Source organism: Lissotriton vulgaris, chromosome 12 (genome assembly GCF_964263255.1).
Source record: "Lissotriton vulgaris chromosome 12, aLisVul1.2, whole genome shotgun sequence".
Classification (NCBI taxonomy): domain Eukaryota; kingdom Metazoa; phylum Chordata; class Amphibia; order Caudata; family Salamandridae; genus Lissotriton; species Lissotriton vulgaris.
This window is the reverse complement of record NC_141700.1, coordinates 87,627,323-87,652,539: the sequence shown is the minus strand read 5'-3', so window position 1 is coordinate 87,652,539 and position 25,217 is coordinate 87,627,323. Positions and strand designations below refer to the sequence as shown.

The window sequence follows — 25,217 nt, the reverse complement described above, 5'->3', positions numbered from 1 at the left end:
CGTTTAATACTGAATTTGGTCAATATTTCATATGGAGGTATCAGTTTGATAAATAATTGTAATAATTCCATTAATGCTCCACAATGTGAAATAGATATTAACAGAAAAATCACCTCTACACTCAAGTATTTATTTTAATCTGCCAAAGTGTTTCAGGCAGCATGTGGTTTTACAGTTTAAATCTAAATCCATGGGGGCCTATTCACAAAGGCATTTTGGAGTATGTAAAAGTGTAACACAAGATTAAAATGGGAATATTCAAGCATTATCCATATACAAGGACTTTGCTCTCTTTTCACTTTTACTAATAGGCAGTCAGATGATTCAGGGATGATTCACAAAAACATGTAAATGTGAATGTACTCCTGTAGTACTACTCCCATATGCATAAATGCTTTTGTGCATTGACCTTGTATCTTGAGAATACTGTTGAAATATTCCATTTAGGATTTACTCGTTTAGGTTCTTTATTTTTATTTTTTAGCAACCTGCATGCCCACCTAATAGCCTTGTGAATAAACCAGTATGTAATGCTCTTCAGAAATGTGTGGGAGATACTGACAGTACAACCCGGGCGAGGCCTGGCTCCTGCCTGGTACTTCTAGGCCACTGCCCCTTTCCTGATTAGGGGGTCTTTCAAAGGACAGTATTGCCATCTCTGTCTTCAGGAGGTTTCAGAACCACAGCTAGTTGGGATTTTCTATTGGGTTTGGAGACAGAAGGTTCCAAATTTTAAGCTATGGACTCCCATTTTCCTTCCCATTTCACAAAATATCTGTGTTCCAACCCATTGCAAAGGAGTTTAGGATGCAGCCTTTGGCATTTGATAAATGTTGGTGGCTTATCGGTAGGCAAAACAGAGGTTTCACCAGACTAGAAAGATATTATGAGGCTGATTTGGATGTTGGGTCACCGACAGGCCATCAGTGGCGGTCCAACCGCTGACAACTCCTTCAAGCTGACCGCCGCATTACGAAGCTGGCGGTTGGCCCCACTTCTATACAATGCAAGACTGCTGCCTCCACCAGAACCAGAGATCTTGACGGGGTGGGAGTTGGTGCTGCGTGCCAGAATGGCAGTGGTGACGAGGCAGGCACCACCGTCGGGATTACAATATCCCTTTCCAACAGCCTTTTCATGGTGGGTACACCCCTGTGAAAAGGTTTTGAGAAACCGATATGGGGGCCCCAAAGAAAACCCATAGTCCATCGTGGGCCACTAAAAAGTGGCCCTAGGGGCATATGTAGTGCCCCCCACACATCCATGCACCGTGTGCCATGTGCATGGCACACGGTGCACAGACGTGGTGTTGCCCCGTTAAGGCATGTACTGTGGCCCTTTTACATGGCTGCAGCATTCCCCCACAGCATTTCCGACCGCCAACCCAGTGGTCGCATCATAATGCAGCTGACGCCCTGCCTGCATGCATGTCGGCAGTCTTCAGACCGCCGTAATAGCGGTCAGCAGTCCAACCGTTCAACATCATAATGATGCCTTACAAGTTAAGGTATTCAATTAGATTATGAAACTTGTAGAACTAGAATCCTGGTGGATTACTGAACTAGAGGAAGAAAAATTAGGAACTTGCCTGATGGTGATAATTTGTCCCAAGTCAAGATCGTACTCGTTGACCTGTGCGATAAAGATGGCAGCCACGGCTTCATAAAGTGCAGTGCCGTCCATGTTAATGGTGGCTCCAACAGGAAGAACAAACCTCGCCACTCGTCTGTCGATTCTGTTGTTCTCCAAAAGGCATTTAAGAGTGATTGGAAGAGTTGCAGAACTGTAGCAGGAAGGTAAAAGCATAGTTGATGTTTGTGGTGAATTAAAGCTCCTTGCTTTTAAGGTATGTCAATCACTACAATTGATGGATTTATCAAATTATCGAGTCTAACAGTTTAAAATGGATCCTCTGCATTGAAAATACACAGTTGTACAATAACAAGCAAGATACTCATCAGATGTCCATGACAGTTGGGCTGGCACATTGTCATCTGATGCCAATCCAAGTGATCATCAGCCTGCCTCGCTCCTCCCTAGTGACCCCCCATTCTGCCCCCTCAAACATACTAGCATTCAACATTCTGGAGGAAATCCGGCATTTGTGATACTACTGCCTTCACTCTGATATCTTCAGCTTGCTGGTTTCAGCTTTTATCCCTGCTTTATCTCCCCTTCCTGGGCCCATCTACGGCTCTCTTTTCGTGTTATTATTGCTGGGGTTCATTTTATTGCTGAGGATGGCATATTGTATTGGTGGTCATGGGTTACTTGTTTCTGTACCAGTGTCCATCCTCTTCTGCTCATCTGTCCTCCCCCACCCTGCACTATCCTCTTACCCAGTCCCATCACCGAGTTGTACCACCAGCCACAGCTTTTATATTCTTAAGTATTTTTTCTACATTCAAGCAAATATAGTCCTCACAAGTGTATCCGTCTATAAACAATACACATAAGCTAGAGGCTGAAAACTTTGCAGAAAGTTGGTTACTACCGATGATTTATCTAAACCTCCAAACCTTGGTTGAATGATAGTCTTAATTCCGAAAGAAGGAATTTAAGACATGCAGAAAGATTGTGGCGATCCTATCCCTCCCCTGAAGATCCCTACCATCTGAAATCCCTAAGAAGCATCTACAACAAACGCATCAGATGCTTAAAGGCCACCTTCTTCCGAAATCAACTAGAGCAATCAAAAAATCTTCCCAAAACTGTTTGAATGCATCGAGTCCCAAGCTATAGTCATCCTAATCTATCGCCACAGTGTCAAGGGCCACTACCGAACTCAAATGAATTTGCTGACTTCTTCAAAGATCAAAACTGACCCACGCTCTGCCCTTGAACGACTGTCGATCAGTCCGCTGAATACCCTCTCGCCCACTGGGTTGGCTGTCAATGTCCCGAAGCAGCCTTACCTCCCCAAAAAACAAGGCATCCTGGAGCCATTTCCAAACACTGGATGAAAGCATTATACGTAAAACGCTGGCTACTCTGAAACCTTCTAATCACTACAACGACCCCCTGCCATCAAACCTCTTCTCCGAAGTTAGAACCTCCTTACTCCCACTCCGGAGTAAGATCGCCAATGCTTCACTTCGGGGAGGTGCTATTCTGGATTGCCTAAAATAGGGTCAAGTTATCCAGATTCTAAAGAAACCATCTGCTTTCTCCCAATCTGTAACATCCCCATGTTGGCAAAGCTCCTGAAGAAATATGTTCTCACCCAACTCTGTAACAACATCGATCACTTCCAACTCCTTGGCCAGTGTCAATCTGGTTTTCAACCGGGCCATAGTACACAATCTGCATTATCTCACATTGTCGATGATGCGTTAGGAATGTTGGATCAAAATGAATCTCGCCTACTGATCCTTCTCAACCTTTCCCCAGCACTTGATACCGTTAAACACGATAACCCAATTGACCTACTGGAACACAGAATGGGGTTGGCTGGGCCTGTACTAAACTGGTTCTCCTCATTTCTTCATAACAGATCCCAAAGCGTCAAGGTGAACCAGTCCCTATCTAATCCTTCGCCGGTCACGCTTGGGGTCCCACAGGGTTCAACTCTATCACCCACGCTCTTCAACCTGTTCATGGATCCTTTGACAGAAATTTTGAAATCATCCAGCATTCACTATCACATGTATGCAGATGACACCCAACTATACCTGAAGATCGCCTCCCTCGAGGACATCTGGTCCCTCAACTCAGTCCTACTGGAAACTCAAAGCTGGCTGACACGCACCCACTTGAAGTTAAATTCTCTCAAAACGGAATTCCTCCTAATTGCACCACACAGGCAATCTCCGGTCATCGAACAATGGTTGAATCATCTCACTGCTCTTAACTGTAGGCTGCACCTTGTTGATTCTACAATCTGTCTGGGAATTATGCTAGACAAAAGTCTGAACATGCAGAAGCACATCAGATCCCTCACCATAGGAGCGAACTTCCAACTCAACATTCTAAAGAAGCTCAACTCATACCTGCCTGCTCATGATCTAAAGGTGGAAGTGCAAGCCTTAGTGATATCAAAGCTGGACTATGGTAACGCAGTCCTATGCGGCTTACCTAGAGTGAAGACTGCTCCTCTGAGGGCTGCACTCAACTCTGCTGCTCGGCTCGTAACAGGCACCAAAAAATACAACCATATCACTCCTGCCCTGTTGTCCTTGAACTGGCTGCCATATGAAGCTCAGATACAATTAAAAATTGCATGCATGGCACACAAAGCCATTCACTTCAATACCCCACTGTACCTCGCTCAGAAACTGGAGCTCTCATGTGGTTTGACAGCCTCCAGAAGCGCCAGCACCCTACTGCTCAAACCACAAAAAATCAAGAAGAAAAAACCTACAATCGAGCCTTCACAGGTATGGCACCGAGGATTGGAACTCCCTCCCACCTGAAGTCAGGGTGAATCCTTCCATTGTCCTCTTCAAAAAGGAAGTCAAAGTGCTCTTGATGAAGAAATTTCTGCCTCTGACTGGCTATCCTTGGATACTGAGGTCTCAGTCACAATTCTGTGGCCCAGCTGCCATGGTCACGAGAATCCCTTGGCTTTACATGACTGTGTATTTTTGTTTTGTTAGTTGTTTATATGATTGTCTGTATCCCTATTGACGTATAAACTGTAAAGCGCTCTGATACCCGCTGTGGTCATGTTCGCTCTATAGAAAACTTTCAAAATAAAATAAATAAATAAACAGTTTGTCATTTGTGTGGTCAACATTTAACCCTAAACTTTCAGGAGTCAACTAGGGATCTAGCAACTGAAGGATCACTGCAAACTCTCCCAAGAGTGAATTGCCCACTGATGTCCTGCCCAGATGGAGTGATCTGGCGACCCACAGATCATCTCAAAATCTGCAAGAGCGAACTGCTGATTTGATGACCTGCCAAACAGGAGTGATCTAGTAACCACTACCTTTTACTAAGGACCTTGTAGCCACCTGAGGCAAATGCCCGATTTGTATATATACAAATATACACATTTCTGAACCATCTCTTACCTCGAAGATGTCGCCAAGGCAATCAGGAGTGCTTGTAGTATTCCCTGGATGAATGCAAAAGGATTCTTCTTGGTAAATATGAGATAAAGGAGGGGCAGAAGAATGACGCCGTGGATAAACAGCCCCGTCATCACTGTCATGGCGTAGAGGCCTAGTTTCCTCCCAATCACTTCCGGATCCTCCATGTCTAGAATCTTTCCAGCAATGAGGAAAACAATGCCGAAAGGGAAGTACCTGCAGATACAAAAACGGATCATAAGAAACAATGTCACTGACCTCATTCATGACAATGTAGACATTCAAATCTGTGACACCATCAATTAAATTGGGGGTCACACCAGTAATGACATTGTAAATGAGGAAAACTATTTCTAATGGGCAGTACCTTAGGCGTATAAGCAAAGTATACAAGCCATCACACATGACATAGTCTGTGAGAAAACCAAGAACGCCATCCCTTAAATTATACTGTGCACCAGCAATTACATCTGCAATGTCAGCAATAAACATAATTAGAAATTTCATGCATTAAGTAAGAATGTCAATATAAGAAGGAATGCTAATAACACCACACAATGCATAATATATGAGATCATCAATTATACCACCAATTAAATTAAGGCATGCACTAGTCATTATACCACCCAAGACAGAGAATTTGTGTCTTGACTGTTCCTTGCAGGAAGATTCATATCCATATTGACCTTCCTACAATACTTCATTATTTGTTTCTAATGCAAGTATGTACTTTTGAGTAGCAACTGCAGGCAACCGTTTTCAGTACCTGTGATTTAGTAACACTGAATTGGGGTTTTTATAAAAGTTTATATGGGGCAGCTCTCGTGTATTCAATATGGAGTGTCTAAAAAAAAGTCAGCAGTTATGTGATGTCACTTCCTGTGATGTCACTGACGCGTTTGAGGAGTGTAGGTGTTGTCACTTTCAATGTCCTTGTAATTTTAATGAAATGGTGTAACTAATTTATTTTTTATTCAATACTTTACTAGTACCATTTTATGGAAGTTTGTCTTCAACTATATCTTATTTTTACCTTGTGGTTCTTCATTGTTCTACTGCCCTATGTTTTGTGAAATTTACCATAGAACAGCATTATAGATGCATTTTTCCCCCCTTGGTTATTTTATATTTAAACGCTCTTGAAATTGTTCAAGAAATTAGGTGAAAAGAAAGGCTGAAAAATAGACATTATCCACTGGAATCAGATGAAGTGAAAATGATCACTATGATAATTCCCCATTTTTAAGAGCATCCTCAGGGTCAAGGTTGATACACCACGGTATTCCCTAATCTAAGTATAAGTGATTCCTCTGGTATTGGTAAAATTAGCACCAGTAAGCCTGTCCCTCACAGAATGGAGACCTTAAAGTAAAATATTGACACAGCGAACATCAAACAGATAAAAAAAAAAGGGCATAGGCATTTGCAATTGGGGAGGGAATGGCACATTCGAGGAGGTAAACCAGACAAGGTAGCACCATCTTTCCCACAATCACTTACCCCACTTGATGACAGTGCATGTACCTTCACAATGCAGTCTCATGTTAGACTTCAAAGGCCATGATGGCCAACTTTAGCCCTCTATTGAAGACCCAATTTCACAGAAAGAGGATGTGGTAATGTAAATATGCACAAAAAGAAAGACTAATGTAGACCATAGAAATCTGCTCGAAGCCCTATACATTTATTATGCTTTCCTTGTTAAATATAAAACTAGTCCATTGAAATGTGGGTGCTCAGGCCATTATTAATCACAAGCTAGGTGGGCTGTTGTGCTGCTGAGGTGGTGTGAGCCCCCACAAAATAGTGCTGGGCAGACCACCATTCCCGGCAACATGCTCTGCACTTTTTGTTTTGTGACACAACTCCCTAAGTGAGAAGTTTATTTTAGGAAAATGAAAAATAAACTAGCTGCACACAGCAGTTTAACCCATGAGCATACATTGTTTCTTACCTGGGACCACCATGCCTTGTTGAAATGTTGACAAGCCCACCCTAAAACAGCTGACCTGTAGATGTTTGAAGACAACGGCCCTATGGTAGATGGGCCTTTGGTAGGGCACTTTCTCTCAGGGTAAACAGTAAGAACTATTTTGTTGTGGGGTTACTCAAATTCCAATTGCCCATCAAGAGCTAAGCCGGACTGCCAATATAACATCTGAAGAATTTTCATACTAGTGAATACTCTGGATTGAAAAAATGCATAGATCAATCAATGTGCTTACCAGACGGCCACTGAAACAATTTTCATTACAGCTTCATTGAGACATTGACACACATTTACCAAAGGTAATCCTCTGTCGCCCATTTTTCCAAGAAGCAGACCTGAAAGCAAAGGTGGAGTACATTTTCAGAAAATAAAAAGGGATTGTTGTGCATGCAGTTAACACTTTGTTGCAAACAACCAGTTTTCATTTAGATCCCAATACAGAGGTGACACGTTTCTAAATGGCCCATGCTTTGGCAAGTGAGGGGAACCGAGATCTAGTGAGAAAAGGTTTTTGCCCTGAATGACAAAACGTGGACACTGTAAAGGTGTGACACCTGCAGCAATTGTACTAGACAGCTAGTTCACATGCCTTGTAATATTATAAAATGTACTTTATATTTTTAAAAGTTGTAGATTTGATTTAATATTTACATTTATATATTTAAACATTTTACAGATAAAGTGTGGTATTCGTTTACTATTAGAGGAAATACTAATTGAGATATTTTGATGTTGTGCTCCCATTGTGTTTAAGAAAATGTGTTTGTCTGACAAAATTAATTTATAATACATTTTGTGTCATCTTTAAGCATTTGTACAAATGTTAATTGAATATTCTAATCCTATGTGCAATTCATTAAAAAAAATACTACTTGCTCGGAGTAGGTGGCATTTCTAGTGCTAATTCCTCACCTCTTCTGGATCCAACAGCAAATTTTAATAAGATTTTTATTTTTGCACATTTACTTTCCAGGTACAATTTTGAAGCAGCAGGTGCGGTAAAATGGCACCAGGAAATTCAAGTGCAGTAAATTCAGAACTAGTACATCCAGCTATGATTTTAGCATAGTATTATGATTGTGTGGGGCAGACTTAACATAAAAAACATGCAGTAAATCCACTCAGCTCAACTCATAATTATGACTTCAGTGTCAGGTTATAATGATCATGTAAGTTAGATGTACATATGCAAATAGTCTGATATACACCACTTTTCTAATTCGGGGTTGAGGGGTTGCGTCTGAAAGAGTAGATTGCAAAGTGAGTTTATTACCAAACAATCCTCCACACTTGTGGATATTCTTTAACCTATTTCTGATTCCCCCCATCCCTAGAATAATGTGATTAAAGTGTGTCAAGGCAAGAGTAGCAGTACATGCCATTCCACTGAGGTACAATGAAGAGCAGACCCCTAACATGTGGTTGGGCAGTAGGAGAAATGGTTTTAAAATGCAGAAATTATTTATTTTTACAAAAATTAGAAAGTGCCGCTGTTTTTTTTGTACACAAAAGTGCACGTAAGTTTCACATGTCAAAACTGAACAAACAACAGAGTATCTCTCCAAACGTAAAATTTACAGGTTTCTATGCATTCTGGGAAAACTGTAGTGAAATGTAAAAAAGCCAAAAATGTACTTATGGTGTGGACCATGAGCTGAAACTCACAAATACCTATAACCTAAATATTGCTTATAAAAATACCAGCACTCTGTGATTAGGTTCAATGTGTCCATTGTAAGAAACTTCTTGCTATAGACCTGTAAAGGGTAAATATTAAGGCTATACAAGGTTCATCCTGGTAGAAAGTTTACCTTCTGACTTAGATACATTTATGGAGAAAAAGTGGTTGAATATGAGTCAGTGGCGGGGCAGGCTGCAAGCTGACAGGTTGCTAAAGATCGGTGTCTCGGTGCGGTTCTTGGCGAAGGCGGGAAAGCTCAGAGCAGGCGAAGTCCGAAGTCACTGCCCAGAAAGGCCTCAACATCAATCGGAAATAGAAGCAGATCTAGGTGGTAGTTTAATCTGCCACCTTTGTAGCTCAGGAGGGGGCTGAGCAGAACACCAGGCAATCCTGTTACGGGAAGAGTACCAAAACACACACCGAGAGCCCTTTCTCCACTGTCAGTGAACAATAAATATCTCACCACAGAGGAGCCATCAGGGGTCAAGTGACAGCTGGACACTAACAGGAAAGCCTTTTAGTTTTAGGCAGGAAAATGGCAATTTTGTAAAAGTGTAATTTCCAAACTAGTAAGAAAAAATCTGATTTATTCTTGGGAAGCACTGTGGTAAGTGTCCATTAGTCTTTGCCACGCAGGCATTTAAAAGAGATATTGAACCAGACTTTAAACAAAGTAAATCTTCGAAGTAGCATCTATCATGTCTGTTGGTGTAGAACGATGTGCCCTTACCTGTTTGTCATACCCCAAGGACACCCTTTTTCTAAACATGATTCCAAAAATGACAAGGATACTCTAACAACTGCACTTTGGTTATTGATTGGATTTCCAAATGGGACATATTTGCCTACACTTATCCCTAATGGCATTTTCATTAAGTTGAGAAGTACTGCTTACCTGTCGGTTGGGACAGTTATACATTAAAAGTGTAAGAGTGTTCGCTCTACCTATGGTTGCCGAGAAGATGACAATCCCCAAGACATTCATTTCTGTGGCACTTCCAGGCTTTGTCTTGTAGCTTATTTGAGGAGATGGGGTAATCTCTAAGAGGACAGGGTGGTGAATTTCAGGATTCGAATCGTCAGGAGCAAAATAAATAAAACTCAGGGACTTCTTCTGGTACTTTGTGTCTTGAGCCTTCACCACAGGAATTAGAACTGTTCGATACTATAACAAATCAAAAGATGTAAAAAATTAAATTCAAATTAAATACATTTTTATTTGGGAACACAAAAAACTGTTTAATTTTGAACAAGCGAAATGCAACACAATAGGCGAGAGAATAGTGGATATCTAAATTGATAGTTAAGCACAAGGTTTGTAATTTGGATTGAAATATTTTACCAGCATCAAGTATTGTCATTTTATACAATGATAGATTATCTTGATTCATACATGTTAATATTCTGTTACCAAAAAGTGTGAGGCTTTTTTAGGTTTAAAACATGCCAATTAGCATAATCATGACATTACAAAAGACTACATTGCATGACCTTATTTATTTATTTAAAGTTTTATATAACGCTAGCTAGACCCAAAGTTATCAGAGCGCTTTACAAGTTGTGAGGGTAGGTTAATTTGAGATACATGCATGGATAGTGTGGGTCAGATGCAGTCATTAGACCTTACAATAACATCAAAGAGAATGAAATCATGTGACACAACCCACATCAAATCTTTATGTAAATGTGAAGAGAAAAGAGGTATGTGTGTCTTTTGCATGGAAAGGGTAAACATATGAACCTGTGCATTAGGGTGGGGAGGAGCACTGGAGGAATTTCAAGGAACTTCAATATCAAAGGTAGGCAGCTCAGGTAAAGTGCTTTGGTGCCAAACTAATAGATAGATCACTTATGCTATTCAAACAAGAGGTACTACTATTGACTTTCTGAGTGCTATTTTGTCATTTGCAGTTATTCTACAGAATAAATGTGTGGTTTTGTGATCAGAACTACATTTTTCAGTTGTATAGCTTTATAATTATTAACCCCTTTCGTGCTCATGACGAGCTGAGCTCATCATGAGGCACGGTGCTCGTGTGCTCATGACGAGCTGAGCTTGTCAAGACCACAACCATTAACATTATGGTCCAGCACAGAAGGGGAAGTTCAAGAGCAGCCAAGGTGTTAAAAGAGTAGGGTATACTGTGCTCAGATATACCCAAAAACATTTCAGAGGCAAAATGTTCCAAAAATTATTTAAATGAAACCTTTAAAAATAAACTTAGACATTGGATAAATGTATATGTATATTATCTGAAAACCAATCAATAGATTACTTTATTTTGGCAAAAAGTGCACATACTACAGCTCGATAAAATAATTCATTTTAAGAACACATTCGGACAAGTACAATTTCATAAAAATGTAAATAATGGCCATCAGACCAACACTAGGATTAAAAAGATAAGAATAAAAAAATATATAAATACACACAATGTTAGGACAGCCCAAAATCACATTAATAGTAGTTATACAATTAAAGCCTCCTTGGTTGTTGGTCACCAGCTTGTAATGGTGTAACCCCTATATAATGCCTCGATGGATAGACCAAGTAGATACTATTAGCCACTCTGCTACCGGTTGAGTGACCTCCCTTCCACTTTGTCCTGATACCCCACATGTGGCCAAGGAACTTAGCTACTTCACAAACAAATATAGGTGTCTGATTTTAAGATGCAAAGAACTTCCAAAAAGTTCCTTGTGCCCAGTTGCTGGTAGATGGGCTTAATCCAGTTCTGTCTTGGACCTGCGTAAGCAGGGCAAGCAAACAGCACATGGTCTATGGACTCTACAGGAGCCTCGCATCCTGGACATTTACTGAGGCACTGGTCTTTAGTATGCCACCTGGCTTTTACCTCATTAACTGGAAGCGTGCCAAGTCTGAATTGGGCATAGAGCTTTCTGTCTTGGGTTACTTGTATTAGATCAAAATAGGGTTCGAGAAATCTGGTCTGTTTGTGGAGTAAGAATTCTAAAGTTAGTTTACCCCTCTCGACCCTACCAATGTCTACCTGTGCAACCCATTCCCAGTAGTGCTTCTTTAATCAAGCTTTCCAAAGCAAGGGCGAGTCGTCTTTTTCCCAGGCTTCTTTTAGCCCTATGCCAAATACAAGCTTCTATATGTTGCTCAGCCACCCCACCTTGTTAAAAACATCTAAGCGGATGACCTCTGCCATAGCTTCGGCATAAGATGGCAACTTCGGGGGCCTCTTGACTGTGGCCCAGAATAGCATCCGCCAAAACTTAGCAATGTCGCTAATGGGACGTTGCCCCACATCTAACATAAGTGGGTATATTGGGGTACTTTGGGGCAGCATCACTAGGTTCCTTATAAATTTGTGCTCCGATCTAGTGAGCTCCAATATCTTTTCAAATTCCCACAGTTCGGAACCGTACAGGGCAGAACTAACAGCTGTAAGGTCGTAGATCTCTAAAAACGGGGCAACTGGTCTAGTATGAGAAGACGGATTTTCTCTCACTAGTGCCCCTGTTACATGTGTGTGATTTTTAAAGTCATTTTTGTTAAGTGGGGGTTCCAAGACATTCTCTCAAGACTTTAACCCCTAGATAATAGAAAGTACTTACTCTCTCCAGGGGTGTCCCTCCCAGCGTCGGCTTAACCTTGTATGACGTGTGAGGGTTGAAAGCCATTAATTTTGTCTTGGAATTGGTTTCAAGGCCCCGAACAGTACACAAATGGTGAAATCTGTTTAATAGTGACTGCAGCCCTGCTGAAGTTTTGGACACAAATAGGGTGTCGTCTGCAAATAAGAGGATCACTACCTTCTCTCCACCTAAAATCGGGACTTCAGCCGGCTCTTGAGATAAAAAGCTTACGATTTCATTCATGTAAAGTGAAAACAGGGTGGGCACCAGGATGCATGCCCTACTAACAGGAATGCGGTCAGTAAGCTGCCCCTGTATTCCCCATCTTATCCGAGCGAAATTATTTTGTGGAGTCGGATGACTATGTTCAGGATAGGAGAAGGAATTCCCATGTCATTCAATACTTGCCATAGCTTAGATCTGGGGATTAAATCAAAAGCTGTCTTCAAGTCAATAAAAGCAAGATACAGACTACCCTGAGTCTGAAAACCAAACATCCTACTCACCACTTGCGACTTCACTAAATGCAAACCATGGGTAACTAACAACGTTTAGGTAATCATTATGGTACATAACTGAGTACTTTTTAACAGTTTTTTAGTAGATATACATCCTACATCATTCAGTGAGTAATTGGCTAAATTCTTTGGAAAGGAACATTGATGATAACACATCTTTTAAAATATGCCAACATTTGCCAGAGATGGTCAAATAATATTAGAGCTATTATTAGTAAAAGGGTGCAAAGCTACCTAAGAACTTAAAAAGTGATGGCTTGCCCTTGTTATCTTGCAAATCATTTCCTGGTTGCTCTTTTGAAGCAGATGCAGTTACAGTTGTACAAATAATAGGATTGAGTAAGTCACATAATTATCAACAGAAAGGTGTTTCCATGGACACATTAAATACTACAACAGGCGATATAGTGTAAGACTATCCCCAATTTAGATGGAGAATGGAAGCGTGCAACATCATAGCGGGTTCTGTGGCGTTTCATTGCATTAAAGATTCCACAAATGTTTGCCCAGCATTCAGAATTTAGCCCTTAACTTTTAATGAGGCCAAAGCGTTATCCATGCTATCTGCTGACTTTTTTTCACTATAGCAGCTTCATAAGTCAAAATTGTTGTTCACGTGGTAAAAAATTGAAGAATGCAGTAAATGTATGCTCTGAGAAGCTAACATATCTATTTATGAACCTAATCTTAAAATTCTGCCAACCAACTGCTTATCTAGTACATTTATATTCATGCTGTAGACATCATATGTTGCTTTGAATCTTGTCCTCTGTGACAACATTTATAGGACTAACATTTTGTTCAGGGCAAAGTGAAAACAGTAAAGCCTTTTTCTTCTACTGTCCTGGGCTGGGAGTTGTGTATCTACCTGGGTAAAGGTTTCCCTTCTCCTGCGGGACAACCTCTTCTGCAAGAGTACCCCTGGTCTCATTCGAAAGCATTCATGCAGTGGCCAGATTGTTTTCCTTCGCACTCACAACTGACCAACCCTAGAGTTTCTTCCAGGCAGGAAAGAGGAAGGCACTGCCAGATGCTCAGCCGCACCCTCTAGCCTCTCATTGGCTTATCACACTGTCCAGCAATTTTCATTGGCTGCTCTCAGTGAAAGACCGCCTCTTTCAGTCTGCACTGGGCTTGTTTTTAAAGGTTTTTATACAATTCTTTCATATAACAATTATCTGCAACTAGAAGGGGCATTAAAGGGGTAGGAAGGCAGGAGGCTGCTCCAAAGGTAGCAGCCTAACACCAAAATCTCCTGGGTTGATAGGTATTAGAATAAAAAAGGTAGTTCCCTAGTGAACATATATATGTTCAGACTGTGTAGGCAGCTATCTTGTAGGTCATTTACAGACAGAAATACAAATTACAAGTTTTGCAGGACTCCCAACCTGCACCCTTGAAGTCCTAATACTGCAGTGAGCAAAGCGTCCCGGGTGCAGTATTACTGTACTATAATGAGTTCTGGGGGCTGGACATGGGGAACACTTGTAGAGATAGGTATTTCCATTCAATTTGCCATTGGCTTTTCCACTTCTGAGATCTATTCTCTGGCCAAATTCCACTTGCTCAAAGGTGTTCAGGGAGAAACTCATAATCACTGTTCGGCCACTCACTCTTGTTACTGGTCCAATCATTGTTTCTTTCAAACTTCTAATGAGAAACTATTTTTACTCCAAGGCACTTACATGTGTGTAAACTGTGCTAGCAGTTTATTTTTAATGGTTTATTTAGATCTCAGTTTAGGATCAAACTGATCCATGGGTTCTTCCCCAGAGTGATAATCTTGGGGTCCCATAATTAGTCTATTACTTGAGATGATCTCAAAGCTGAAGGTCCTATTTCGATAGGCGGTCCTGTGAAGTGCGACCACGTGTGCCTTTATTCTGGCTTCGTTAAATGGTACGCGTTCTTCGTGGGCAGGTCTAAGATTTTGGCGCTACCCAGGCTTACAAGTTCCTGTAAATCTGGGGATGCATCGAATCAGAGAGATTTGCACTGCATTGCGTTACTCCAGATTTTTTCAGTCACTCGGAGCCACGCAAAGTGGCTTTGCGTGACTTCAGAAATCTGTCTTAAAGTTTGCATCGCTCCTGCAACACATTGCATGGTGCATGAGCGACACGAACAGTCTCATAAAGAGGCCCTCAAATGTACCAAGGCCCATTGTACTTGGAGGATGAGTTGTATCCTTGGTGTGTTTCGTTGCCAGCCATGTCGGTGTGGTGGTGACTCTGTTAAGGAGGGTTAGGATTATATTTTGGGTGGGTCCAAGCATCAGGGAAGGTGGTGAGGGGCTTTTATGATCATTGGGGGATGGCAGTACCACTTAGGCTTCCATTCATTGTACATTTTACACATTCATTGCAGAACTTACAAAGGCCTCCAAGAGCAAACCTCTAAAATCAAGCTCTGACGCATTGCGAACAATGCTCTCAGATGTACCCATGGTGCTCCTTATCTGAGCATGAAAACGCAAGCTCCACTTTCATAACCCATTTTGTTACCCCATTTAATGAAATCAGAGCGGAAGGCACTGGTGCTGCGTTAACTATGGACACGCTTCTGATGGGCTGGGAAACTTCTGCAAGTCATCATTTCCATAAGATACTGAAGACCATTATTTGGCCTCTGTGAATTCTAGGCTACAAATGTTGTTCCAGCATCTTGATACCCAAAGAAGACTGTGCTCTTAAAAATATTAACCTGAACAGGAGAAATAATAGCTTATGCTGCTGGTATGTGATTTTTTATGAAAATGTTATCTGTGACCTATTTCCACACTCTCATTTCCAGCAAAATAAATTGAAAAAGTCATGAATAGTCAACTGCCTCAATTTATGGACGAGAACGATCTATTAGATCCAACACAATTTGGATTCCGATCGGAACACAGCAGGGAGACGGCTCTGATTGAAGCCACTGATGAACTAAAATTCATCTTAGATGGAGGAGGAACGGCCGCTCTGATCCTACTGGATCTGTCTGCGGCCTTCGATACCATAGACCACCCTAAGCTGATCTCCCGCCTGAAGGACTTAGGCATAAAAAGCATATCCTTAGAGATACTTAAATAATTTTTAAAGAACAGAGAAAAGATCGGGAAACTGGATAATTTCAGCTCCAGCACCTTCTCTTTGCCTTGTGGGGTACCACAGGGATTATCGCTTAGCCCCACCCTGGTTACTATATATGTAGGAGAACTCGCCCCCCTGATTAAATCCTTTGGTTTCTCTGTTACCTCATACATGGATGACACGCAGATTGTTCTATCTACTTCTAATGACACCAATTTCACTAGTCATCAGCTCCATAATTGTATTAGAGAAATTGGCTCATGTATGAGTAAGCAGTGTCTCAAACTTAATTCAGATAAAACTGAAGTGATTCTCCTGGAAAACAATCCCCATTTCTGGTCTACCGCTAGCTGGCCATAGGATTTGGGCACGTTACCCCAACCTACCACAAAGACCAAAATCCTTGGGGTGATGTTCGATGATAAGCTTGATTTCAGCAAACAAGTCAACACAATCCTATCATTTTCTCACAACACTTTCCGAATCATAAGAAAAGTTATACATTTTCTTCCCATTAATTCCAGAAAAACAGTCATACCATCTTTAATCCTCCCTAAATTGGATTATTGTAATAGACTTTACATTAATCTACAGGCAAAATATCTCAAGAAGCTTCAGGTTTTATAAAACTCTGCTGCCAGATTACTTCTTGACCTCCCAAAACACCACCAGTCTCTCAAGCGATCAAAGATCTATATTGGCTAAAGATCAAGAGCTGTATCATATTTTAACCCCTTCGATGCTCATGACGAGCTGAGCTCGTCATGAGGTACGGTTGAGCTGTGCTGATGACGAGCTGAGCTCGTCATGAACAATGGTAATCAAAGATTCTCAGCACAGGAGGGGAAAACCATCAGCAGCGATAGTGTTAAGCACTCTGCGTCATTTTCAAGGCTCTGATGCCACAGGACTAGATTTTCTGGGAAAGTCCATTTCTTGGTTTATTCCCCACAGGAACCTTAGATCAACTGGATCCTACAAAGCTACCACCTTCAGATTCAAGCAAACTAAATGGGGTGGAAGCAGCTTCCTTGCTGGAGAAACCAAGCAATGGAATTTGCTGCTGATACACTTATGGTCGGCACCTTCTCTACAGGTTTGCAGAAGGCTTCTAAAATACTGGGTTTTTACCCTTATGCTTCTATCTGTTTCACCTCTGCTCTCTGTTAAGCCAGCATCAAGACACCCCAGGGTAAACGTACTGTAACAAATATTCTAACATAACATAATAAAGTTTTCAAATGAACTGTAAGCTATTTAAAAGTGGAGTATGCACCATCCTGCATATGGTCTAATCTCCATTCAGATTTACAGTTGTTCCCCTTTTCATATAATAATTTCTAAATACTTTTAAATGTATAAATATAACGTACCTGTTGGAATGACGCTTCGATCAGATTAGCAGGAAACATGTTTCTGTAATATTTAAGAAAAAAAGATTGCTTTTCTTTTGAATTGATTTTCAAACTTTGTTGGTACAATTACTTTATCACTTTCCTGAAAGATGTAAGCAACCTCCTTCATCTCAGTATGTCACTGCCATAAGTGCTGGCATCTGAGCCCCAGAAAAAGGTTTAGAATATATTTATGAATATCACAGTCAGAAACCTACACAACAACATATGTACACAGGCAACTGAGAAATGGGTAACTACAAATTGGCTGTATATCCAGTGTCAGGAAACTAGATGCTCACCTACTCAGCAATATAATCTCAAGTTCCAAGGTCATTTGTTTTAGAGCCCTTAATATACTGGAAGCAATTGGACCTGCTTTGTGTCCTAAATTAAGATGGCGACAGTGAAGCACCTAACAAACCGCACCCACCCAGACTGATTGCTTTTGGAGATATATTGTTGCTAGTCAGGAAAACAGGAGAAACAAGTAACTCTGTGGCATGTTGACTATTCCTGCTAGAAAGGCCGATCTCCAGGTAGAGGCATAGGAGCTCCAGGGGGTCTAGGTTTTGTTTGTAGCAATCAGTGTTTCCTAGCAGATTCTACGATGAGATGCAGGAGCTGTTGGCAGCACATAGTGTTGATTTCGGCAATCCCCCGCTTAGCAATAATAGTCGCGCTGCGCAAAATAAACAAAGCAAACACAAGGAGATGATGGACGGAGCGCTGAAACCTTTCAGACACTCACCCCCAGTCACAGATCTGGGTTGAATCCATCATCATTATTTAGCTATCTTCGCCACTCCAGTTCAAACACAGCTATATGTAAATCAGTTTTGACCCTGTGCCTCATGGGAACAGCCCAGCCCGAACTGCCAAGCCAGGTCTTCCCTGGACCGGAAACGAGCATCCTGGGAGCAAAAGAATGATGGATTTAACCCAGATCCTTGTCACTGGGGATGAATGTTTGCATTGTCCAGCATTCCGTCCATCAATTGTTTCTTTTGCATATGTCGCCCTAAGTGGGAAGGGTATGCCCAGACGTGGGCCCCATGCTCACTACACCAGTGGATTCAAGCTATCCTGGCTGATGGAGGGTGATGCCCTGAAACTGTTCCCAGGATGCTTGCTTGCGGTCCACGGCAGACCTGGCTTGGCAGTTTGTGCTGGACTGTTCCCACAAGGAACAGGGTTAAGACTGATTTGCATATGTCTGGGTCCAAACTGGGGTGGTGTGGTGAGCAAAAGAATGATGGATTTAACCCAGATCCTTGTCACTGGGGATGAATGTTTGCATTGTCCAGCATTCCGTCCATCAATTGTTTCTTTTGCATATGTCGCCCTAAGTGGGAAGGGTATGCCCAGACGTGGGCCCCGTGCTCACTACACCAGTGGATTCAAGCTAGCCTGGCTGATGGAGGGTGGTGCCCTGAAACCGGTCCCAGGATGCTTGCTTGCGGTCCAGGGCGGACCTGGCTTGGCAGTTTGTGCTGGACTGTTCCCACAAGGAACAGGGTTAAGACTGATTTGCATATGTCTGGGTCCAAACTGGGGTGGTGTGGTGAGCAAAAGAATGATGGATTTAACCCAGATTCTTGTGACTGGGGGTGAATGTTTGTATTGTCAAGCATTCTGTCCATCAATTGCGTCTTTTGCGCAAATAAACAGTCCACACAAGTTTTGATGGGAAATACAGTTTGCTGCAGGTTTATTACATATAAGGATTATGGCAACTTAGTATCATTTCCCTCAGCTCAACAGCGTGTCCAACAGGGGACAAAGAGGGTGGCCATTGGGTGAGGTAGAGTAAAAGTACTGGCCCCAGCCCACTGCGCACCGGAAATGACACAACAGAGGCGCTGGATGTAGGAGGGACTCTCCGAGTGGGGGGTCCCTGCAACAGGATGCGGGGAGGTGCCCAATGCAGCACTCAGAGTGCCGCCCTCTTACAGGTCCACAGCGTACGCCACATGCAGCCGCAATTTGTTGGAGTATATGAGGGGTGGAAAACATGCCTTCGAAAAGCACCAGGCAATCCCAGGAATTGGCTGTCAACACGGCCCCTCTATACACAACTGGGCACATCTACTCGAAAATTATGGGCGCAGTGAAAAGACAGGTGAGCGGTTTGCAGAAAGAACCGGCACCTTAGGGGTTACACAATGAAGCAAAAAATGGAGCTAACTACAGAGAAACACAGCGTGGACAACTCAGTTTAATCAGCCAGTCGCAATTCTCGAGTGCAAAGGTTTTGGGTATCCCAGCATCAGCTCCACGATTCCTCAATGTAGAAGGGAGAGTGGACACAGCAGTGGAGCATGCGGAGGTGCAAGATGGAGTCTGTGGCCACAGTATGGTGCCAACATCAGAGAGCGTATCCTCTCTACAGTCCCTGGAAGGAACTGAAAAACGTCTTGAGTCCAGGCCAGGGTTAGAGGTCTCTGACAAGCACCAAGTGGTGGAGACCACAGAGACTGCAACTAGTGTGCACTTTAGTGTGGGGACTGACCAGGAAAAAGAGAATGTGTCGGGAGGCCAATATTGACTATGAAACATCTATGACAGATAGAGCTGAGCCTCTCAAATTGCCTAAATCTGGCACTGAGAGTACGGTGAGTTTTGTCCGTTCTGGAGCTCTGGATTTTATCTCTAAGACCAGAGCACAAGCTCACCTGAAGCTAACCCCGGTGGCTCAGAGGAGAATGTGGGTTCCATGGATGATGTAGAAACATTTGTTTTGCTCATCGAGGAGTCAGGAATATCTAATACGAACGTCAGTGAGTCCAAAATCAAACCACATACTTGGGGATCAGGTGATAACTCCAACAGTGCTCAAAATGAACTCTGTTTAATGGTGAGGAAAACAAAGCCGCAAAGAGAAAGCTCAAAAGGGAGAGCATCACAGGAAGTCTACCCGAACGCACATACCCTGAAATGAGACAACTCGTCAGCCCAGCAGATGTACTCTGATGAACATGATGGGCATGGGTCATTGCAAAAAAGGCGGTGACAGTCTTCTAGAGCTGGACCAGAAGAGTTTGGGGAGCCCAAGCTGGTGCTCAACTATAGCTCCATAAAGCAACTTCAAGAAGAGTCTTGTAGCCACAATTGAAATGCCTGCTTAAACACAAAAAACTGCATGGGGCTATAAGGAAACTGAATCAAACATGCTCTGAAATCGGAGACAGGATCGCTTGTGTAGAAGAGCGAGTCAGTGCACTGTAGAGGGATATCGCCTCAGTGAAAGGTCAGAGTGATACCCATGAATCGCAATTCGTAGATGTAATGTGCAAAATGGAAGATTTCGGAAATAGACAGCGAATAAACAACTTGAGATTCCTAGAGGTTGCAGAAGGAGTGGAAGGGGCAATATCAGAACCTTCATGCCAAACCTGTTGAAGGGGCATTGCTAGGCCACACAAAGTGTAAGTGGGATCTGGAGATGCAGCGTGTACACCGTTTTCCTGAGATGCTGAGACAGTCACAAGAGGCACAATCAGACAGACCTAGAGCAATTTTCGTTTATTTTGGCAACCTCTTACTCCAACAAGCAATTTTTTAAAAAGCCTGTTCCTAAGCCAGGAGGAGCTTTGATGGTTATAGCTTTTTTCCCAACCTGATTTCTGCCATGCTACAGAAAGAAGACAGAGGTTAAGGCAACTCATCAAGCCATTTCAGCTTCCTGGCTGTGAAGTGTATCGAATGAATCTGGCCTGTCTGAAAATGATATCTAGAGGAAAGATTTGAACATTTGTCTCCAAAATAAAAGTCAAGGAGTACCTGCAAGAACTCTCCTCAGGGTCAGCCATAGAGACATTAGAGTCACGAGAAAATTGCAGTGATGTGGGGAAAGCTTATGTTGATAACAGCATATTGTTGATTGTTGTATGCTAATATGGTTGCCTTTTCTATGGACGGGGTACAGCAGGTCTGAGGGATTGATTTGGGGTTGATGGGGAGATGCTTGAAGGTCTTATGCTGGGGGGAGAGTGATTGAGGTGTTACCAGGAGGGAACACTCAGGTAATGGCAGACATTACTTCTTCATGGTGGTGGTTAGAGACCCAGGGTTGTGTGGGGTGAGATGGCGGGAAGGGGAATGGGGTCTTGTTGGGGGGGCTTTGGGGAGGGGGTTGGTTGCAACACAAGGAGAGAGATATGATGGTAGAATAACTGGTGGTTCTATGGAAACTTCTAATATGTATAGGAAAATCAGAGAGCAGTAGTGTGTATTTTGTTTTAGTTAGCCTTGGTATATATGCTGAATTTGGGATTAAGTTATGTGCAGTCAGATATCTTGTCATGGTTAAGATCTGTATAGCTATACTAAATATTAAAGGGATGAATGACAGGCTCAAGAGGCAAAGGGTTGCCTTATACTTACTACGAGCTGATATATCATGCCTGCATGAAATACACATAGAAGGGGTAAAGAAACACCTGCTGGAATCACTGGGTTACCTGGTGATTGATTCCATGACACAAGGGACAAGGACACAAGGGGTAGCCATTCTAGTGCGAAATAATATTTTTAGGTTTAAGCAAACTCATGCCCATAGCTCTGGAAGATGGGTGATTATGTAGTGTTGTTATGCAGGTACGGTTTTCACACTGTGCTCAGTATATGGACCGGTCAAAGATGTTCCAGGGGTTTTTAATTGGTTGGATAAAGAAATGGCATTGTGGCCTACCCTGATCATCATTTGTAGTGACTTAAATATTCACTTATGGGGTGGATTACTGGAGAAAGGGGATCATTTCTATGTAGGTCTTCAACCCAGGGTGTTTAAGGCACTATACTATATGGGGGAGAGACCATGGGCTAACAGATTTCTTGAGCAAGGCAAAGGCATCAGATCCAGGGTTTACATATATTTTGGCCCCACGTAGAAAACAAGCCAGTTTAGATTCTTTTTGGTATTTTTACTGGTCTGCTTCAAAATTGCAAGCTTGACCCAGGTCATCTCGTGGCATTGTCTGAATGCCACGACAAACTAAGGAGGACAAAGAAATCACAGTGCTTTGCTGCAAAAGACCCGCTACTCAGTTGTAACAAAGAAGCCATATTACGGGAAGAAAAAGAGGGTTTCCACTTCACGAGGCTCGCCACCAAGCAGTAAAGTTGGAGACCAATGTGAATTTTCTCTCCTGGATGAGGGACTCTGTATGACCTGATCGGCCATTCTTGGATGGGATGTATTGTGGTCCTGGGGCAGTGGAGACAGGCCAGACACCAATGATGGCAGCTACAAAATGCCCTACGGACTTCCGGACTTGCTAGTGAGGTTACCTTGATACCAGCAATTAACAACAGGGACCACGCACACAAGTTCAGCTATTGAACTCTAATATCCTTGAAGTGTTGAAGTAATAGATCTGATCTGTATAGTAAATAAGAACTTTACGGTCCTGATGAGAACCCGACAAACAGTTGGGTTTGAAACGCGTCGACCTTTTGTCTCCCTTGTCAAACAAACCATGTTATACAATTGATTTATTGATGTAATGATTTAGTTGTTGGATGTAGGAAATGGTGATTTCTTAGAATCATTGCTACATTTCAATAGGAGAATATATGATTTATTTGGTTGTTTGACCTTGGGTGTGTGAGTGTTATCCACCAGATCTGGGGCCACACACAATTTATTTTACTCGCTCTGGTGTGATGTTTGGATGGTGTGAGTGTTTGGTATTAATGTTTGGCTGAATCTGTTTGAGGTATGTTTGAAAGTTTGCATTGAGTGTATGGTGGTGTGTTGGTGATTGCTTGATGAAATGTAATTTTGTGTACATAGCTTTCCCTTCATTTTGTATTCATTATTGATGCACATGTAGATAAAGTATTATTGTTAAAGTGATTTGTATGAGACTTGTTAAATAAAATAACTGATGGTTTATTAAAATGTGGGGACCTGTATGATTTAGTCGTAGGACTGGTTATTAAAAAGTTTTTGGAGTTTTGCTCAGTATTGGCAATTTTGTTCCGTTTTGTTATTATATTGACTCAGCCTTACTGAGTAGAGTCAGGACCCTTTGGTGTTTCTTGATTCTAGTTTGTTAAGGGTCATTTGTAGGTTCGATTTATTAGTATTCTGAACCATGATCAATACTGATCATTGGATCTCGTTCTCATTATGATTATATTGCTGATAATGTTGTACTAGCCGGCACCCTGTGTGTTGCATCTTAGGGGTCCATTAGGATGGCGGGCGGATCGCCCCCGCCAGGCCGGCAGTACCCACCGCCGGCCTGGCGGGGGTGACCCGCCCGCCATCCGTGCAGGAATGAACCCTGCCATATTATCATGGCTGGGGGGGTCTGTGGCGGATGGAAAGACCGTCCGCCGCTTTTCCGCCCCGGTCGCCTAATGGGCCCGCTTTTCCGCCCCGTCATCCTAATGGGCCCCTTAGTCTAGACCTATGCTGCAAAATGCGCACTTTAACAGGTTGGATATTTTGTCCTATTTAGACCTTCTCACACGGACATTTCAGGCAGTAAATCACGTTTATTGTGTTGCAGTTAGAGAGACTGTGTTGTATATGTTTTCTTACCATTGATCATGATAGATTTGGAGTCATTCATCATTGAGCATGCTGTACAGTTATTACATTTGAATTGCCCAATCAATGGTGCGAGTCCCATCATTCCCTGTAAGTCCTTTGTAGTCTGTGTTGGTCGTGTTGCTTTGACCAAACTTTAGTCGAGGTTCTTTCCTTTACGGAAAGAAAGCATCAGTTTAGGAATGCCTAGGTGACTCATCAGTTTCCAATTGCACAACACGATCTTTTTAATTGTGTTTACCTTAGGATTGTATGTTAGTACGCAAGTCAAAGGATTGAAGTCTGACTTAGGTTTAGGGGTCAATAGTTCTTCTATTATGGTAAACCATGCTTGTTTGAGCGCTGTTCTCTCCAATTTCTTTGGATAACCTCTATCAACCAGTTTATTTTGCAGGATCTCGGCGTTCATAAAGTAGTTTTCTCTCTTAGTACACTTACGGCGGATTCTGAGAAATTCCCCATAGGGCAATTTCTCCTTTAAGCTTCGCGGCAGTCCGCTCGTGAAGTGAAGCAATGTGTTGCAGTCAGTTGGTTTGGTGTATAGGCTGACTTCTAGCTTGCCATTTTTATTGAAAATCCAGACGTCTAAAAAGTTAATCTTTCCATTACTGCAGGACATCGTAAACTTAAGGTCAGGGGTCCTGGTATTTAACCAACTCTGGAACCGTTGAAGGGTATATCAATCCCCTTCCCAAACCATCAGAATATCAACAATGGAACGCAGTCATTGTGCAGTGTATAGTTTAAAGGGGTTGGCAGGATTGTAAATCTACTGATTTTCAAAGCAATCCATAACATGATTCGCTATCTCGGGGTCAAAACTACACCCCATGGCTACCCCTTTAACTTGTAAAAAGAGACTGTCTTTGAAGTTAAAATAAGTATTCTTCAAACATAGGGTCGTCAAAGATGTAATGAATTCTGTTGGTACCTGATGAGGTCAATCCTCTGATCTAGAGTGTTTCTAAACACAACTAGGGCTTCTTATTGGGGAATGTTGGTGTATAAACTTTCAATGTCAAATGAGACCAAAAGTAGATTTTCCTTATCAAAAGGGAGATTCTCTATTTTTGAAATTAGATCCATGGTGTCTCTAACATATCCTCTTGTTTTTATGACAAAAGGTTTCAGGAAGTAATCTATATATTTTGCTGCAGGTTCCAATAGTGAACCGCAAGCAGAGATGATTGGTCTCCCAGGTGGCTGGTCAATATTTTAATGCATCTTTGGTAAAACATATATATTCGGGGTTTCGTAAGTAGTGGTATTCAGACACTCGTATTCTTTTTTACAAATCCATCCTCCCTCCAAAGCTTCAGTAGTGAGATGTAAAATTTGCGCTCGCAAGCGTGGAGTGGG

At 42.2% G+C, this 25,217-nt stretch overlaps 1 protein-coding gene across 1 annotated transcript in view; it reads right to left on the bottom strand.

Annotated features, from left to right (window-relative positions):
* Window positions 1-25,217, bottom strand: part of LOC147673430 (excitatory amino acid transporter 5-like) — a 169,410-nt gene that overhangs the window by 18,758 nt on the left and 125,435 nt on the right. The window contains exons 4-8 of the mRNA XM_086946352.1: window positions 17,276-17,318; window positions 9,650-9,869; window positions 7,259-7,358; window positions 5,016-5,249; window positions 1,589-1,783 (exon numbers count right to left, since the gene is read on the bottom strand). Coding sequence (XP_086802478.1) covers window positions 1,589-1,783; window positions 5,016-5,249; window positions 7,259-7,358; window positions 9,650-9,869; window positions 17,276-17,318 — 792 coding nt within the window. The remainder of the gene's footprint in view (window positions 1-1,588; window positions 1,784-5,015; window positions 5,250-7,258; window positions 7,359-9,649; window positions 9,870-17,275; window positions 17,319-25,217) is intronic.